At 47.5% G+C, this 19,704-nt stretch overlaps 1 protein-coding gene across 1 annotated transcript; it reads left to right on the top strand.

Moving 5' to 3' along the window:
• The first annotated feature begins 10,311 nt into the window (after nucleotides 1-10,311).
• LOC125941344 (beta-galactosidase-1-like protein) lies at nucleotides 10,312-19,044 on the top strand. Its single transcript, XM_049658390.1, has 3 exons — nucleotides 10,312-11,808; nucleotides 16,494-16,766; nucleotides 18,446-19,044. The coding sequence occupies exons 1-3, from the start codon at nucleotides 10,312-10,314 to the stop codon at nucleotides 18,596-18,598; spliced, it is 1,923 nt and encodes a 640-aa protein (XP_049514347.1). The 3' UTR covers nucleotides 18,599-19,044.
• Nucleotides 19,045-19,704: the final 660 nt, after the last annotated feature.

Raw genomic sequence — 19,704 nt, 5'->3', positions numbered from 1 at the left:
CGTTTCCCCACCACATTCGAAGAAGTGCCCTCGGGCACACACAGCTCACTCCCCCACATAAAGGAGGGGACACTCGTAGACAAGTGACTTCACGCCAGACTTGAACTGACGCGTCTGTTGTTCCTGGAATGGGCCAGTCATCGACAGGTTTGGAGAACGGCCTTGGCGGCCAGCTGGTCTGTCGAGCGGCCGTGAGAAAGCGTCGTAGTAGCGGCCCTTTTCCAAGAGTCTCCTCTTCCTATAGTGTCGATACATGTACTCTTTGAAAGGTGTAGAGACATGATGTCGCCACTGATCTTTCCCGGTGGGACGGCTTTTCTGCCTCGCGAAGCGATTCGTCGCAGGTAAACAGGAGACACTTCCAAGATCGCTGCCCCCGCTGGTCGCCGAACGTAACAGGGTGCTCTTCTTCCATTTGCCTTCCAACTGGAGGTGCACATGGAGTGGTAGGGAGGTTGTGGCGTCACTACTGTGAAAGGTTGACCAAACAGCTCGTCATAAAGTGCGCAGACGCCGCCCATCCGGGAGGAAGGTCGGTTCTGCAGTCTGCGTAACCGGGCATCGCCATCCGGGGTGTTGTGCAGCCTGCCTATGAGGAGAAACCCCTGCCGTAGCATCAGCAGCAAGAGCGCCCAAGCCTAGGTCTTTGCGCAGCTGATGAAAGAGGGAACGCGAAGGGCAACGGGGCATGAAAAAAAAAAGCGGCGAGAGCGAAGATAGCACGAGCGGGAGAGCGGAGGAGAAGGGTACGGCGAAAGCGTGAGAAGAAAAGAGTAGTGCCGCGCAATCGTAGTGAGTGTGGCGACGACCGATACGAGATGGTGCCAGAGTAGCACGCCGTCGTGTGTTCACCGATGACTTCATCTTTCTTCAGTCACAGCATTTTACAACAGCAAAACATTTTATTTTGGTTCCCAGAATACACTGGAAACCAAGGGAGCTTGAGCTAAAGGTGGTTTGCAACACCCGCGGAAACGCCCCAGATTCACCTTGGTAGTTCAAACACGTGCAACTGCAGGGTTATGATTCGCAAAATGGCATGCATAATGATGTTTACAAAAACCCATAAAGGAATTCGAACATGTTTTCACTAGGTCACAGTGTAACAAGAGCAAACACATAGAAAAGTAATATGTATTCAGCTACAATATACTTCACCAATGCAGTTCAAAATACAATACGCGGAAACAATATGTTAGAAATCAATCATAGGCAGTAGCAAAGCGATCATTGCAGGTGAAGAAATAATAAGGTCACTGAAGGAAAAACAACGATACATTGAACGGTAACACTACTGCGACTACGACTCTCCTGATAGCAAACTCTTTGAACGCTCAGATCAATAGAGAATGAAAACTGACTCGCCATCCCGGCCCTGCGAAAGTACATGTCCAGCGACTACAAAAACCACCACTGCAATATTAAGGGGGGGGGGGGGGGGGGGTGCAATGCTTTATGGCTTTACAGTAATAATAGTAATGCTATTTTACAGTAATGGTGGTAATGGCAATTTTGACAGCATGCCGCCCGTCGCGGTGATGCAAGAACATTGCAATCAGTAGCTAGGCTGGTTATTTCATATATGTACGAAAGGCTAGAGACGTCACTCCACACGTCGTAAGCTACCATCGCCGCTGCGGCTTGCGCAACAGTAATCTTTACCGGGAAACGTATGCGGGGAGCGCTACATGCTTCGCATTGTTACCAGGAGCACCTTATCATCAATAATGTGGTTAGGATGCTTGCTTTGAGCTTGTTCTTTATTGAAACGTATGCTGTTCTGTATGTTGTACGCGTGCTTCCAAAGAATGTATGCACTGTTCGCTTCACTTTGCTCAGTACTTGTAGCCTCTGCCTTGCGGGCGTACGAGTCATTGCTCAGCCCTTCACTGCCGCCGGGATCGGCCCACCATTGTTTTCTGTCGCCGTTACGCCACGAATAAATCCCGGGATTCTAGTCATACACAGCTTTGCTGCAAATTTCAGGACAGCGCGCAAGCTTATACATAGTGGGGATCCTTGTTAGTATATCTAAGTACAACGCTCGGAATACACACTCAGGCAAAGAGAAAGGACAGAAAACTAATTTAGCTTGTGCGCCAAAATGCTTGAAACCCCGAAGTGGAGGGGACATAGACGTGGAGTCCTTCAAGGTGAAACTGGCCAAACCATACTCCTGAGCTAGTTGGTTCATTACGGCATATGTCCTCTGGCACCGTTCGCTGCCTTCTAGATGGCTTACAAAGTATACAGCTCTAAGCTGCTAAACATTACGGCGCTGAGAGTTGCAAACGAGAGCAAGCACCCCAATTTGCTGAGCATACCATTCTTTTGTGACAGAATATGGGTGCCACTCGACAGGAACTAAATAAAATTGTTACACGATTCAGCGACGCGTTTAGGAGGTGTTTGCTAGTTTTTCATGCTAACACAACCGAGTGATTCAGTAGCGCAAGTAAGTCTCACACCGCGCATGCGCAGGTGACGCTTGTACGTGCCGGCCCCGTACATCAGACCTCATCCAGAAGAGAACCAGCTGCTGCTCTTCGAGACGGAAGGAGCGCCAGTGTACCGTGCTGTCATGTTAGTTGACAAACCCATCCTAGACGCAGACATCATTCGTCCGAGGCCCTGAAGGCGGCTCTGGGCTCATGCGACAAACTGCGTTGTATTTTTTTTTCTTATTTATTAGTGGTGGACCGTGGTTGCTGCGCAGGACGTCATCGTAGCATTTGGCCAGCAGACGTTCATACACATCTCCCTGTACTAGTTTCATCGCACCCTGTTCTCCCTCAGTGAAGGCAGAGCTACAACCATGTTCACTTATCGTTAATCTCCCTACTTCCTGATTACGGTCTCTCTCTCTCTCTCTTTATCACATGGGATGCTTGCATTCAACTTCATTAGCAAGTAGCTGTCCTCCTGCCAGAACAAAGAACCGCTACGGATGCCAAGAAGACCTAGCAGGAGTAATGACATGCCGATAACTTTAAGTCTAGCATCATCGCAGCCATAGCGACGGTGGATGACAAGATACAGCGTCACGCTGCTGAACGCGAGGATATGGACTCGATTCTCGACCACAGCCGTCGCATTTCGAACAAACGCAGGAAAATTCTCGTGCATTTGGATATCAGTGCACGTTAAGGAAAGCGAAAGTAGCAGTAATCAATCCAGAGCTCTCGATTTTGGCGTCGCCTCAACGTCGAGCGTTTCTTTGCAACGTACTAAATCGGATAAACTGCCGAATCTGTCTAGCGCTACCCAGTCAATAAGCATCCATCTTTCAATCTTCCGTCTGTTCATCCATCTTTGCGAGAGTGACAACAGAGGCAGCCAGGCAACCAGATCGTCGCTCACGAGAGGAGAACCGGTGGCAAAGCCAGCGAGACCTAATAGTTCATGCATTGCTGTCAGCGGAGCGTATGAATAAAGATTAACCAAAAAATAACAACATGATGAAGTTTTGATGGCACGAAATCGTAAAATGAAGCTTATGATGGAGAGCTGAGAGTTATCATAATGACGTAATAGTTGAGGGCAGCTGCGTCCGAGCGGTTTACAAGGATACCTGTTCATGATGCGTGCCGTGCGACGCCTCCTATTTATAGAATCGTTAAATTAATCTTAAACAGTGTCACATCAATTACGTTTCCAAACCAATGCCATCCTCACAAGAATAAAAAAGTAAACATAAGCGTAGAATGTCACTAGATGTTATGATGGCTTTTGACCTGTACCTCACTTGCAAGAATGTGTCTGCAGTTTAAAAGTTTATTTGATGTTGCTTGACCCATTGCCCCATGCGACTCGCCCTTTCTGCCATTTTCCCAATATGGTTTACTCCTTAGAATCAACACCGCATGTTTCCCTCTGCAAGCCTGAAGGGATAAAAAGCCACGTCATTGACGACTAATATTCCTGCGGACAGGGCATAAATTTAAAATATTAAACGCCACTTGATTAAACCCGGCTTCCTTACTGGTTCAAACATTACCTTGTAGTTGGTTTCACTCCTTTTCCGCGGAATCAACACGAAAAACACTTCTTAGGCGGGTACTTTTGAGCGAGCTCAAGCAAATGAATATTGAACTGAATGCAAATCGACTGCAACTATACGTCACTTTCAAGCAACCCTGATTTCGAACTTTGTACACTCGATAAGGGCTCATCTTACGATTGCTCTCCAGGAGCTTAACGATGATCGACTTCAATTTTGGTACAAAATTCCCATGTGATAGGGTTTATTAGACATAATAAATCTGTCGGTCGCATGTCGACAATTTGCGTCTCAAATTCCTTGCTCACCGCCGAAAGACACCCTAACAAGCCAAGAAGGAAACCACAAAGTTTCTCACAATTGTTATAGCACAATCGCAATTTTAGAAGGTGCTTAGGCTACTTTACGGAAGCGGAAGGCTCCCAGGTACACAAGAAATCTAGGCTTCACGTCCTTACAAGTAGAGCCATAATTCAACAAATTTATGGACTGCAATTACCTGGAAAGGAGCAAAATTTACCGTTTATACAAAAACGCTCAATTACAAAGCAGAAAGCCCTCGTTAATGTTGAAACATACACAGTCCTTACAGATACGTCACCGAGCTTTTTTTTTTTATTATTCGACATTGCTACTGGCGCCGAGGTTTTCAAATGGTATACACCAGCAAGGCTGAACAGTGAAAAGCGTCGTCGCTTAAATCGCTTACACGGAACAAAATTCCGCATGCAGCTTCAACGAAGGCGAACACACAGGTCTGCGAGCAGTTGAGGCTATGATAAGAACACCCAAATAGGAAATGTAGGCTCACTAAAGAGCCGTCGTTTTCAAATCCACATTGCTCTGATTCAACGGTAAATATGCAGACCGAATAATGGCAGCAAACAACCTCTGCAAACAACCCTGCTATGCCACGAATCTCGCTAATAGTTCTAGAATCCTAATGAGCCGACAATTGAGCTGAAAACGCCATCTGTTCATCGTGACGTTCATGGTGGAGAAGAAGGTTCATTACCGAGCCTTCTCGAATACAGGAAGAAAAGTCACTTGATTGTTCTGGACATCACGGCCGTAGACAAGACGGAACGGTGTGAATCGTGCGGTTTCTTGAATGGCGGTGTTGTACGCGAATGTAACGTACGGCAGGACTTGATCCCATGTTTTATGCTGGACGTCTACGTATATAGAAAGCATGTCAGCAATTGTTTTCGTTTAGCCGTTCCGTCAGTCCGTTGGTTTGCGGATGATTGGAAGTCGCCTTGCGATGCTGCGTGTAGCTCAGCTTGAACACGTCCTCTATCAGTTGGGCTGTAAAGGCAGTTCCTCTGTCAGTGATGACATGTGATGGGGCACCATGTCTGAGGACGTTATCTATAAAGAACTTGGCAACTTCGTAGGCCGTGGCACGTTGCATGGCTTTCGTCTCGGCGTAGCGTGTTAGATAGTCTGTGGCGAATATAATCCACTTGTTTCCGCTGGCTGACAAGGGAAAGGGTCCCAGAAGATCCATGCCGATTTGATCAAACGGCGCGCTAGGTGGTGGGATGGGTTGGAGTAACCCCCAGGCTTTAAAGAAGGCGATTTCCTGTGTTGACACTCACGGCAGCTTTGCACGTAATGCTTGCCCGTGGTAGAAAGTCTGGGCCAGACGTAAGTCTGGCGTACTCTTGCAAGACTGCGTGAAAATCCCAAGTGTCCAGATGTGGACTCATCAAGACAGGCTAGGAGAATGTCATCACGGAGGGCGGCAGGTACGACTAGTAGATACTCTTTGTCACTGGCACTCGAGTTTTAAATGCGAAGCATTTCTCGGCGACCATTTGCCACTTTGACAGTATATATCTAGCCACCTACGGTGCTCTCATGGTCGTTTCGTTAACTTAGGTAGGTACCAAAATCGGCACATACCAAAAAGTACAAGAGTATATGACGAACATAATGACAGGTCATGACATGAATATCATGACATGTGTGTCATGTAGGTCATGAAACAGCAGTCTAAGTCTTGGGGCTCTCATGGTCATTACGTTAACTTGGTAAGTAACTAGAATGGGTTTGGACATGATTACTAGTCATGAGCATGACTCAGCAAAAATGACAATAACTAAGCAAAAAATATTAACACTCAAAAACCACTGGAATTGGTTCGGACGTGGGCACTTAGTGAAGGAAACATTAAAGGATGATGGTAGAAGTCATAGTGTTGACCATGACTCAGCAAAAATGACGGTGACTCCGCAAAAATGATTAACACTCAAAAACCACTGGAATAGGTTCGGACATAAATGATAAGTCATGACATGAATGTCATAACATGCGTGTCATGCAGGTGATGAAACAGCCGCCCACGTCTCGGTGCTCGCATGGTCGTTTCGTTAACTTGGTAAGCTCCCCGCACACTGCTTCGCATAACATGGATTCGCACAGAGCTTCGGATTTGCCCCTTTCCCCCCCCCCCCCCCCCCCCCCCTTGTAGAGGACACCCCTTCGGAGGCAGAAGGTCGAAAGACTGCGACAAATGTGTCGTGGGATTTTAACATTCTTGCCTTCTAGTTGATCGATGAGAGGGCGTATTTCGGCGTCCTCGCGCAGCCGTATGATCAGGTCAGATGCGGTGAGGGCCCCGAGGAATGCGTCGTCTTAGTCCGTGCCCTTATCGCAAGTTTAGACGGGAGCGCGCGACAAAGTGTCCGCATCTTCGTGTTTGCGGCCCGATTTGTAGACGATGGTATACCATCGAATTCCTGCAGACAGATAGATACTCCATCGAGCCAGTCTCGCCCGGACGGGTCTCATAAGTTGGCTAACCAACACACGGAATGGTGGTCTGCCATCACCTTGAAAAGGCGACCGTAGAGATAAGGCCGAAATTTCATGATGGCCCACACAACCGGTAGACACTCTTTCTCGGAGGGGAGTGGTTGATTTCGGCGCGTGTATATATATATTCCACCATTTCCATATATTGCCACTAGGTGTCAATAGACAGTTTTAGTATTGCGGAAATGGCACCACGCTAAACGCAATAAAATAGCGGGGTCAGACTGCGCATGCTCAGAACGCTATTTCAGTTTTGCGGGTAGCGTGCGTCCGCTATTTTTCAAATATAGCGGAGACGCTAAACGTTCGCTAAGTTTTTAGCGTTGCAAACATGGTGGCACCCTCGGCCCGAGCGCTTAACATGCAGGCTCGTTTCAAGGCTTGGCGTGGATCTACACGGCTAGTTTGGTAGTCGAGCTGCTCAGTTTGCTGCTTTGACTACTCGCAGCTAGATGGTGTTGCGCTTAGCGGCGCATCGTTGTCTTACGCTGTACTAAAAACTCTATCGAACAGCGTTCCGCAAAGATTTAGCGTGCGTAACACGCTAACGCTAACGCAAGCATTTTCCGCCATACTAAAAGTCTCCTAATATATGAATCGATAGGTAATTACACGAGGAATATAAATATATATAGATCTTCATTATAGTCATTAAATTAATTATGATAATTAGCATGACAAAGCGGAAAATGGGTCGGAAAACCCGAAAAATGGCAAAGAACCGAGAATTATTATTGTAATGGCTGTAAGTATGGTTATGATGGTAATGATAATGACAAAAATGGGATTATTGTAATGGTTGTAAGTATGGTTATGATGGTAATGATAATGATAAAGAATTGGTATACAGGAAGAATCAAGAGTGATTTGATGGCGAATTAAAGAGGTTCAGTTGGGTGATAGGAGTCAAACGAACGCTAATGATGGGATAGAATGAGCTAAGATATGAAGAGTAAATGAGAGTGAATAAATAGTGAATTAAGGTGAATGAAGTGGTGATAGGGTGAATCAAGAGTGATGAAAATTATAAATTTGGAGAAATACAGCAAACCAAGTGTGACGGAACTAAAACCGAGATGATACAGTAAATGAAGGTGAACCAAGCCGTAATAGGGTGAATGAGTGAATCAAGTTTGAATTAAGAGTGAATCAAGGTGTTATGGAGTGGGGGAGTCACTTGCAAAGGAATATATGTGAGATTTGTTGGTCCAAGTCAGAGTGACTCAGCAAAAAAAAAGTGCCGAGTCACGGTTCGAGTTTGGTGAAACATAGAAAGGGTGACTTGCAAAAAAACATGATGACTTGCAAAAATGACTAAATTGTGGTTTCAGAGTGATGATGACTCCGAAAAAAAGTGCTGAGCAATGGTCCGAGTTGGATGAATAAAGGATGCCTTGCATAAACGACTGATATGGGTTCAGAGTGACGATGACATTACAAAATTAAGTGCTGAGTCATGGTCCGAGTTCGTTGAAATAAGGATGAATTGCAAAAGTGACTCTGCAAAATATGGGTGCGGAGTGAAGATGACTCAGCAAAAAAGTGGTCGTGGACGCCAACGGTGCAGATGTGCCCGGCGCGTCCTTATATTTGCTATCGCAATACAAATAAGGAAAACATAACCCTATGGGACGCTGAAGGTATTAAATAAAAAAAAAACGTGAGTTTAACGATTAACTTCATGTGTACTCGTTTAACAACAACCATTCGTAGCTGAGAAAAATGAACAACTTAAGCAATAAAGGAAGCTTTGTAGTGAAACCCTGTTTCTAATATTTTCTTTTATTATCCACCCCTAATGTAACTGCCATTCAATAACGTCTTTAAGGAAATAAAGCAAAGGAAAAACGTTCTGGTTCTCATAGCAGGTAGCATTTGTAACGCATATAACAAGCAATAAGAAGTGTATACTCAACTATTATTTGACCTAATTTTTCACCTCTCACGACCATTACATGAAACAATTTCATGCTAATAAAATTTTAAAGAAAAATATTTGAAAAAAAACCTTACTGGTAAAAAGAAGTTCGCCTTTGAATTACCACAATTAACGAAAGAAAAGTTTAAGGCTACCTACCGCATTTTGTAGCAAAAATGTCGCTGTTTCACCCGAAAGGCGAAGCATCAATTGCGATAGCAAATAGAGAGCTAGCTATACGTAGTAAGGATAGTAGTTTTATCAGCTGTATAAACTTGGACATGCAGCAGCACCAACAACGCGCAGAACTATTGTCGAGACCGTCGGCGTTTTATCCGCGTTTGCACCGAACACGCGCGGCGTCGGTGACTGTTGCAGGTGCCTCTGGGGGTGGCTCGGAGGACACTCGTTGAACAGCGTCGGAACTCTTTACTACCTTCTTGCCTCGCATCGTTTTTTATAATTACGCCTTTGGTGCCGCAGCTAAACGTCGCCTCCCCTCCCTCCCTCCCGTCCCCCCACGGCATTTCGCGCCACGGAAGTCGCGTTTGCTCTCTATATATGGTGATTGTAACGGAGGAAGGAGACGCAGCCGTTCAGGGAGCACGGCACCGAACGCGCGTTTGCTCTCCGACGTACGTTCGCTCCCCGTGAAATCGCGCGTCCCACGCCCCCTTTCACTCGCACATACAGCGTCCGGAGCGCGGCGACGATTTCATCGCCGTTGACGTCATACAGAACCTCACGGCAACGGCGACGACGACGCCGACGGCAGAAATCCGCTTTGGAGTGTCCATATAATTGCTATCGCAATAATTATGTCTGCCGAATGATGTTTTGTAAAGCATGCAGTCGTACGATGAACTCGGAGACAATAAAGCGCGCCAGTAAATTAGCGCGATTATTTTTCTTAACCTTCTTATATATGCTGCCAGCGCGGTGCGCCTACTGCAGGTTGTTATGTAAAAATATGCTATAGGAAACCCAGGAGCTACATTTACTCGAACGTGTCCGAGAGCTCGGTCGGCACGCACAATACGTCATCAAGGGAACCGGTTAATAAAAGTTCGTTAATGCCAATTGATCGTACAAGATGCCATGAATAGCAGAAGCCTCATACTTTCCGCGTATAAACGCAGAGGAACGCGACCAAGTAAGGAGAAAGATGCCATGAATAAAAGCACGTGCTGCGCGAACTTGCCACAGATGTTTTCTCCGTCAACCGAACGTTGCAGCGTTTCCTTGGAAGAATGTTAGTTTCGTAGGAAACACAAAGATGTAAATGTTCTTCAGTATTCCGGTTTATAGCGGTAGAGACGTGGACGGGGCGCATGTTTATGCCCAGTGACGTATGCCCGCCATTGCACATAATCTGATTTCAATATCTGTAACCGTATACTGTATTCAGCGGTGAAGGCTGAAGTTCGCAAAGGTAAATTTTCAACAAGATTTCTGTGCAGTGATGACGAGCTCCCGCAATGGCGAAATTCGGCTGCCCAGTTTTAATACCCAGTAATTTAGTTGAGAAGGTGACGTGTAAACATCGCCCAACCACCCGGGCCAGAGCAAAGGCATGTCGAGAGATAGTGCCGCGGTCCTGCTTTGCGTCTACGCTGACTTGTTCCTCAACCAGTTGATCCAGTGTTCCGAGGGTCATTCGTTTGTCGTGGACCATACGCGCGCGATATTCGTGAAAGACGGTCAGCCGTTTCGCTTTGTGGCGGGGGAAATGCACTACTTTAGAGTTCCGAGAGCATACTGGAAGGACCGACTATACAAGATCAAAATGGCCGGCCTCAACACGGTTGCCTTCTACATCGAGTGGAGCGGACACGAGCCGGAGCCCGGTGTTCACAACTTCATCGACGACTACGATCTGGACGCCTTCCTGAAGGAGATCAAGGAACAAGGTCTCCTGGCCATAGCTCGCCCGGGCCCGTACATTTGCGGGGAGCGGGACAACGGAGGATTCCCGTACTGGCTACTCAGAGATCACCCCAAGATGGCATATCGAAGCAGCGACAAGAACTTCGTTGCGGCAGTGGAGCGGTGGTTTGCGAAGCTCCTCCCTATGCTGGTACCACACCTGTACCGAAACGGTGGCCCAATCTTCGCCGTCCAAATCGAGAATGAGTACGGCCACTACCCCAAGTGCGACATGGCGTACATGGAACAGCTGCTAATCATCATGGAGTCTCACATGGGCAAGGACGTCGTCTACTACCGCACGGATTTCCCGTTCGTCTCTAACTACGCTTGCGACTGGGTGCGCGACATTCTCGTTGCCGGTAACATCCCGTCGCACTACGACGTGCCCTACGTGTTCGGCATCATGAAGCGCGCGAACCCAAAGCCGGCCCCCATGGTCGTCATCGAGTACTACACTGGCTGGATGGACTTCTGGGGTTACTCGCACAGCAGCAAGACGAAGGACGCCATTATCAACCCATTCAAGCTCATGATGACCTACAACGCATCCGTGACCTTCTACATGTTTGTAGGTGGTACCAACTTCGGCTTCAAGTCGGCGAAATCCAATACTTACCCCCTCACTACCAGCTACGACTACGGAGCACCCGTCGCCGAAGACGGCGACTTAAGGTCCATCTACTACGACATACGGGACCTGGTGACCAACTACCTCGGTCACGTTCCCAGCGGGGACATGCCCAAAAACCAGACCAAGCTTAACGTGGGCGCCGTTTACCTCGGCGAACATATTTCCCTGGAAGAAGTGATGGACCACTTCCGCAGCAAGGAGTGGCTCGAACAAAAGCAGTCAGTCGACCCGTTGACGTTCGAGGCAATGAGACACGCCTATGGCTTCCTGGTTTATAGGACTACAGTCAACGTGGTCACCGAGGGTACAGCGTACCTTTTCCTGTCGACGCTACGCGACCGGGCTTACGTTCGCGCCGGAGGCAAACAGTTCATCTTTTACAATCATCTCGTTAGTAATGGGATGCCGAAGTTATGGGACAAGATTCCTGTGAAGAAAGGAGACAACCTCTCCATTCTAGTGGAAAACATGGGAAGAGAGTGCCATGGCGTCCTGAACCACGACGCGAAGGTGCGTACATGGTGAAGCTCTTTTTATCGACGAGGATGTCATGCAAAGTTGATTTCACTGTGAACCATGACGTTTTCGCACTAGCCATATCGAAAGAGTATTAATAGCTGTCTGAAATGGGGAAACGTGGCTAAAGCAGGCTATCGAGCTGTAAATTAAGAAAAAAATATTGTACACAACCGGGTTTAGGCGACGAGCCCTCTCATTGAAAAGGTCGTAAAACACCACACAAATTGGTACAGCAAGCTGCAACATCAGCTATTAAACCTACAGAACAGCGTATTTATCTCTAAAGGTGATCTTGGAGGCTAATGCCATTGTCGGTACAAGTGTCTCAGCGCGGAAACACGGCTAGAAATGTTCAAAGGGGCCGTCAACCTGTTCTTATCGAAGAGGAGAAATGCATTTGAAGTTAAAATATGCTATTTCACAAATACTTTGCCGCAAGAAATAGTTCAATGCGATCAGCAGAAGCGGAGTTATTGACAATCAAACACGGCCTCCGCGGTGCTTCCGCTCCTTCTTCAATGCCTTGCACTGCGAAAGCTACGGCGGAGCAGGACGCGTGCCTTCAGCGTTCCGCCTTCTACACGTCGCCGTGGCACGCCGTTGAAATTTCATTTTGTATGCTAACGTAGGAGCCACTATTTCCGGTTTTGGCGCCTTCGACGAGCGAAACGTAAAGCCAAACGTAAGCCAAACGCGGTTGTCTTCAGCAGGTCATATTAACTCTAATTCTTCAGCGAGCCGCAGTTCTCTTCGCCAGTATAGACTCGTCGCGGCACCTCGCGGCGGCCGCGGTATTTGCGCTACGTAGCAGATCTGAGCTACATGCAACTGTAGTGCGTATGCGCAGCGTTTGCTTTGTGCACGACAGGGTTTCAGTGCGTGCTCGCCCTCATATTAAGCTGCAGTCTGACCATGCTACGTGGTGCGGACCGGCTTTGACTTTCGCTTGCTTGACCGACGGATAGTAGCCACATCCAACTTGCGCATTTTAAGGCGATAGCTTTAAGTCCCCGTCTCGCAGAAACTCCGGTGACGGTGTCGGTGTCGGCGTCGGTGGATTTGTCTATCGGCTTTGCCGGACTCGTTTAGGCTCTGGCGGAGTCAGGGCTGGGATAACGTAAAGCAAATTGGAATAGTTTTACGTCAACCCGGTCCAGGTCAGCGTTTTGTATTCTGCTGCTTTCATGAGCGTTGTGCATGCACAAATTAGCGTTCCCACTCAGCATATTACACCGTAGTACATACAGTTGTCTGAACGACGACCACAGTAAACGCCAAGCTCAGTCTATCTAATCCTTTCTTTGGCCCGCTGACTGAGGCCAACAGCTTTGCTTCGGTTTCATCCGTACACAATCGACGCCTGAAACGTCGCTGATGGCATACGTCATCACGCCAGCGTTCTGAGATTGGCCTCAGCGCAATGCCAAACCATTAAACATATTGGCCTTCACGCAAAAACGACAATTTTAAAAGAATCCACAGAAAGTATAATTTAAAGGGACACTAAAGCAAAACAATAAATCAACTTAGACTGATAAAGTATTCTTAGAAAACTCTGCTGTCGTTAATTACACTGCAGTAGGTCAATCATTAGAAGACAAACTGAAGCTGAAAATAATTTTTTTTTTTTTGTAATGTCGCGTGGAAAGCCCAACGTCAGCACTTCAGTGTGACGTCACGAATTCTAAAGTAATTTTTCGAATTTGGGCCACGTTCGTTCGTTCAATAGATGTGGACTCATCTCGAACACAGTCTAGTCAATCTTTACCACTAAAGAATGAACTGAGACCGAGGAGACGCTGTCAAAATGTATGACGTCACGGTGAACTGGTGCGGGAACTTCAATGTACGGTCGCCACTCGCCTCTGTGTTTTTCGTTTCTTTATGGCTTACCAAGCGGCTTCTCGGGGTAGGGGTGGTGTTTTGGGTATTGTGGAAGGATAAGCTACAGATACAGAAAAAATCATTTTTCCCTTTAGCGTCCTTTTAAAGAACTGTAACTACGCACTTAACAACACAAATGCGCAGCGAAATCTAATTAAGAGCATCCGCGAGTTAAATTATGTAAGCCGCCCAAGCGCTCGATGGATATAAGGGAGTCTAAAAAGACAGAGAGAAACAGGCTGGGAAAGGCAGGGAGGTTAACCCGAAAAGATTCTGGTTTGCTACCCTGCACTGGGAATCTAAGAGAGAGAAAGGATGCACGGGAAGGCAGGGAGGTTAAGCAGAGTTGGTTGCGGTTGGCTACCCTACACGGGGGGAAGCAGCAGAGGGATAAAAAGAGAAACAGATTGTAAGGGCGAGAAAGAGAGAGAAAAAGAGAAAAACAAATCGCGTACACAATGGAGCGCTAGGAGGCGGCGTTCTTAAAGTATATCGTGAAGGCCCGTGGACCGGAGGAACCTTATAACGCGAGTAAGGCCTTCAAAGCGGATGTTGTTTCGGAGCACTGACCAAATGCTTTTAGTTCTCATAGTGGGCGATTGTCCAATTGGTCCAGCACTCTGCACATCACTTGCCTCTCTGCACTATATATGGGGCGGGCACACACACATAATGTGTGTGAGCGTCTCATCGCTGCTCCACATGTCACAGGTGGGGCTGCTGGCCAAGGAAGACACATGAGTTCGCAGATGCAACGCCTAGCCACAGACGCTACAGGATGGTCCGTTCACGTGTTGGTAACCCAGACGGTAGATGCATCCGTAGGGCAACGAACGCAGACGACACTTGGTGAAAGCGTTCGAGTCCAACAGGGGCAAAGTACATTCACAGCACATCAATCGCCACCCACCCAACGCGTTCTGTTCGCGAAAGCAGAATCAAGACACATGACCACTTTCATGTACAGATCGGGCGGCTTCGTCGGCGCCGTCATTCCCGCTGATGTTACCATGTCCTGGAAGCCATTGAAAGATTCTGTTACGTCCCTTGTCATCGCTGCGATGATATATCTCTCGTATTTCTGAGGCCAGCTGTTCATTGGTTCCGTGGCGTATTAGGTCTTAAAGCGAAAGCGTTAAGGGCCCCAAGTCGCCGAAAATCCGGTGTCGGCGTCAGCGTCGGTGTCGGAGTTAAGCATCGGCGTCTGGCGGAAATAATCATGCCGAACCACATCATCCCGAACTACCCCGACCGGGCGGGCCCTTCGCATGGCGCAAGCCGTTAGTGAACAAAAATTAAATTTCTCAAAGTAAACTCCGTCAGAAAAATCGTAAAGTACAACTTAACCCCAACGTACAGACGTGATAGCGTCGGGTTGTAATTTGAATATACCAGAAAAATCCTGATAAGCAGCCAGGGATAATGCTATCGCGTTCCACTCATAAAGGCGAAGCTTAAGCGTCCTCCAATTCTGATGGTGTTTCGCTGTATTTTGGTTCTAGGCAACATTGAGGGGAATGTTGAAAAACCGAGCCAATCTAAATTTCAATCGGGCCCCATGTAAAAAAAAAAAAAAAATACGGTGTCGGTGTCGGCGTCAACGGCGTCCAATGAAGCTATCGCGTTCCACTCTTAAAGGCGAAGCTTAAGCGTACTCCAAGTTTTTGTATGCACTGAAGGGCTGCCTTGGAATCACTGTCCATGGCTGCGGTGGTTCCTGATTATAGAAATCAAGTGCAGCACGGATTGCCGCAAGTTCTGCACCCGTCGAGGTGGTAACACATGAAGTTTCTAAACCTTGATTTCTTCAGGTATTGCCGGGATGATGACTGCGGCAGCCGAGCTGTTGAGATTTACCGAACCATCTGTGTAGATCTGTTGCCGGAATATGTGGAGGCTGTAAATGTGTTGGACGTTGTAAATGTAAAGATTGGTTGGAGATGATCCTATCCACAATCTGAAAATGGGTGTAGTTCATGTGCGCAACGGCACAGCCCACCACACGACACCGCAGCACGCCGCATCACGCCGTACTGCGCAATGGTCCATATAGACGCTGCCCAGCTAGAACAAATGCCTAAAGAAGGCGCCGCGCAGCGTGGCGCCATCTGTCGGGGCGACGCAAATCGCGGAGGCCATGGCGGAACTCACGGACCGCTGGCGTTCATAAGAGCACAAGTAACCCTCTCTCAGCGCCAAAAGATGACAATCAAGTGTATGGTGCCCTGTAGCTGCCTTTTAAACGTCGCTATTGTAAATGACAAAACTTCAGCGTACTAGAAGTTACAGCTTGAGTGATATTGTGAACAAACATTAGGACGAACTCCAGAGCAATATTTTTTTTAACTTGTTTGGGAAGTAACTAGCGTATGTAATGCGGCCCTGTACAAAGGGTTGGGGACCAGAGACCACATTTTCTCAACTTTTGACTGGTTGCCTGGATGATCTCGTTTTGAGTAGAACTTGTTCAGCGCCCGACCTATCGTTTCATACTTTTCTTCTAAATCTTTGTTTCCTGTTAGCGCACTAATGTATTCCTCAGATTTCGTTTTGTTCTCGCAACGATGCCCGGATGCTTTCGTTTGAGTGCCCGGATAACGGCTCTGGCCTCTGGCTCAAGGTCACTTGAAGGTCGCCGACGACGGGAGGCAAAAACATTTCATGCTTAATATGATCGCAGCTGCAGTTCTAAAACGACTCAGTCCCTGTATCCGCGGTAGAAAATCGATGCCGAGCACAAACTTGTTCTGCAGCAAGTTGCCTTCGTGTAATAAATGGAACTGCACGCGCAGGGGCTCACCGAGGTATACCTCGACCGAGACATAGTCAAGAACTGGACTACTGAGGCAGTTCCCATCAACAAGAATCGAGACATCACCGAACTCCTACGCATCGTTCGACGAAAGGGAGACGGAAGCGTTCCCGGTTTCTTCCACGGGACGTTCACCCTGAAGGAAGGGCAGATTCCTTCCGACACATTCCTGGACCCATCAGGATGGATAAAGGGCATCGCCTTCATCAATGGTTTCAACCTGGGCCGCTACTGGCCTCCTACGGGGCCGCAGGTAACCGCACCTGCTAATATTAAGCATCGAGGTTGAGGCTGTTCGCTCTTCCATAACTAGCCATCAAATGAAGTATAGCTCTTAATGAAGTAGTTTCTGAAGCGACTCGTAGCTAGTGCTAAACATTAACGTGTGTCGTTTATTATTTTAGAGCGCAGCTCCTAGGCGTCCGTTATTGCGCCGAGCGTCGGCGTTCCCGGCGTAACAGAGTCAACGAGCGCAGCCGCTGAAAGAGCGAACGCGGAGCGCACCTGGGGATAAAAAAAGCGGCGAGAGCGAAGATAGCGCAAGCAGGAAACCGGATTAAGAGGGTGCAGTGGAAGCATCAGGCAAAAAGCGGAGGAGGAGGGTATGGCGAAATCGTGAGAAGAAAAGCGCAATGCCGCGCAAGCGTAGTGTCTGCGGCAACGGCCGCTACTAGATGCGCAAGAGCAGCGCGCCGTCGTCTGTCCACCGATCACTTCTTTATTTTTCTTCTGTCACTGGTTTTTACAAAACAAAACATTTTATTTCGGTTCACAGAACCCACAGGAAACCGAGGAAGATTGAGCTAAATATGTTTTGCAACACCCGAGGAAACGCCCGACTCGCATCGGTAATTCAAACACGTGCAACTGCAGGATTATGATTCGCAAAATGGCATGCATAATCATGTTAACAAAAACATGTAAAGGAATTCGAACATGTTTTCACTCTGTCACAGTGTAACAAGAGCAAACAAATAGACAAATAATATGTATTCTGCTACATATACTTCACCAATGGAGTTCGTTATACAGTATGCGTAAACAATAATGTTAATCGTTCACTGCAGGTAAAGAAATCATAAGGTCACTGAAGCAAAAACAACGATACATTGAATGGTAACAGTACTGCCACTACGCCTCTCCTGATAGCAAACTGTTTAAACGCTTAGATCAGTATATATAAAAACACTTGACTCACCATCCTGGTCATGCGAAAGTGGATGTCCAGCGAAGCTGTTGAAAACCATCATTACAACTTCTGAGGTGGTTTGCAATGATTTTAGCTTTACAGTAATAATAGTAAGGATATATTAAAGTAATGGTAGTAATGATAATTTTGACAGCACGCCGCCACACATCACGGTGCTGCAAGAACATTGAAATCCGTTGCTAGGCTGGTTATTACAGCGAATCTGTTTATGACTAGGCTCCTGTGCATTTTTCGTGTATGTTCGCGAAAATGTGGGCCGATCCTGATGACGTGCACAAAGTGGTCCAAGCTGAATGGTGCATATCCCTGTGGACTCCGGATGGTGGGCACCGAGAGCTGTAACGCGCCCTTGAACTACCCGTGTCAACACCTAGGACTCCAAGAGGTCCCACGAACAATGGTAACTACGAATACTACGATCGGATCAGCCAAAAAAGCCGACCCGCGCCGGCCATATCTACGTTCGCACCGCCTTCTTTTTGTCGTCCTTCCAACGGCTTGTGTGCTTAGTTCCTTGCTGCTCTCCCGGGGCGGCGGCACCGTCGCGTGTGTATAAAAGACAAGGTGCCGTTCTACATTTTGAATTTCACTTCTCTCGTCGTAATGGGGAGGCCGCGTGTAGTGCGCACTCCCGGCAACGATTGCATTGTCGCCTCTGTTCCAGTCGTCACTCTACCTAGTGATTCAGTAGCGCACGTAAGTCTCACGCCGCGCATGCGCAGGTGACGCTGTACGTGCCGGCCCCGTACATCAGACCTCATCCAGAAGAGAACCGGCTGCTACTCTTCGAGACGGAAGGAGCGCCAGTCTACCGTGCTGTCATGTTGGTCGACAAACCCATCCTAGACGCAGACATCGAGCGCCCGAGGCCCTGAAGGCGGCTCTCGGCTCATGCGACAAACTGCGTTGTATTTTTTTTCTTCTTATTTATTAGTGGTGGACCGTGGTTGCTACGCATGACGTCATCGTAGCATTTGGTCAGAAGACGTTGATACACATCTCCCTGTACTGTTTCATCGCACCCTGTTCTCCCTCAGTGAAGGCAGAACCACAACCATGTTTACTTATTGTTAACGTCCCTACTTCCTGGTTGCAATCTCTCTCTTTATCAGGTCGGACGGTTGCAATAAACTTCAGAAGCAAGTAGCTGTCCTGGTGCCAAAACAAAGAAGTGGGGCTACCACGATGACCTTGCAAATTAACGGCATGCCGATAACTTTAAGTCTAGCATCATCGCAGCCTTAGCGACGGTGGATGACAAGATACAGCGTCACACTTCTGAACGCGAGGATATGGACTCGACTCTCGACCACAGTGGTCGCATTTCGAACAAACCCAAGTAAATGCTTGTGCATTTGGATATCAGTGCACGTTAAGGCAGGCGAAAGTAGCCGTTATCAATCCAGAGCACAGCATTTTGGCGTCGCTCGAACTTCGAGCGTTTCTTTGCAGCGAAACTACCGAATCAGTCTAGCGCTACCTATTCAGTAAGCATCCATATTTTTCTGTTCCGTCTGTTCATCCATCTTTGCTAGAGTAACAGCAGGGGCAGCCAGCAACTAGTACGTCGCTCACAAGAGGAGTACCGAGCTAAGTGACAAAGCCAGCGAGACCTACATAGTACATGCATTGCTGCCAGCAGAACCGTGTGAATAAATATTAGCCTAAAAAATAATAACGTAATGAATTTTGGATGGCACGAAATCGTAAACAGAAGCTTATCATGGAGAGCTGAGAGTGATTATAATGACAGAATAGTTAAGGGCAGTTGCGTCCGAGCGGTTTACAAGGATACCTATTCATGATGCGTGCCGTGCGACGCCTCTTATCTATAGATTCTATAAATTACGAGTATTAATATTCCACAGCATCATATCAATTACGTTCCCAAACCAATACCATCCTCACAAAAAAAAGTAAACATAAGGGTGGGTATACCTGCCCTCTATAGTCGGCAATATGACATAAGATGTTATGATGG

Source organism: Dermacentor silvarum, chromosome 11 (assembly GCF_013339745.2).
Source record: "Dermacentor silvarum isolate Dsil-2018 chromosome 11, BIME_Dsil_1.4, whole genome shotgun sequence".
Taxonomy (NCBI): Eukaryota; Metazoa; Arthropoda; class Arachnida; order Ixodida; family Ixodidae; genus Dermacentor; species Dermacentor silvarum.
The sequence above is the reverse complement of the archived record's forward strand: the minus strand, read 5'-3'. Positions and strand labels throughout refer to the sequence as shown.

Coding starts and splice junctions, on each gene's coding strand:
- LOC125941344 (XM_049658390.1), top strand. CDS start 10,312: ATGTCGAGAGATAGTGCCGCGGTCCTGCTTTGCGTCTACGCTGACTTG. Junction 11,809..16,493: donor TCCTGAACCACGACGCGAAG/GTGCGTACATGG, acceptor CTGCACGCGCAG/GGGCTCACCGAGGTATACCT. Junction 16,767..18,445: donor GGCCTCCTACGGGGCCGCAG/GTAACCGCACCT, acceptor GCGCATGCGCAG/GTGACGCTGTACGTGCCGGC.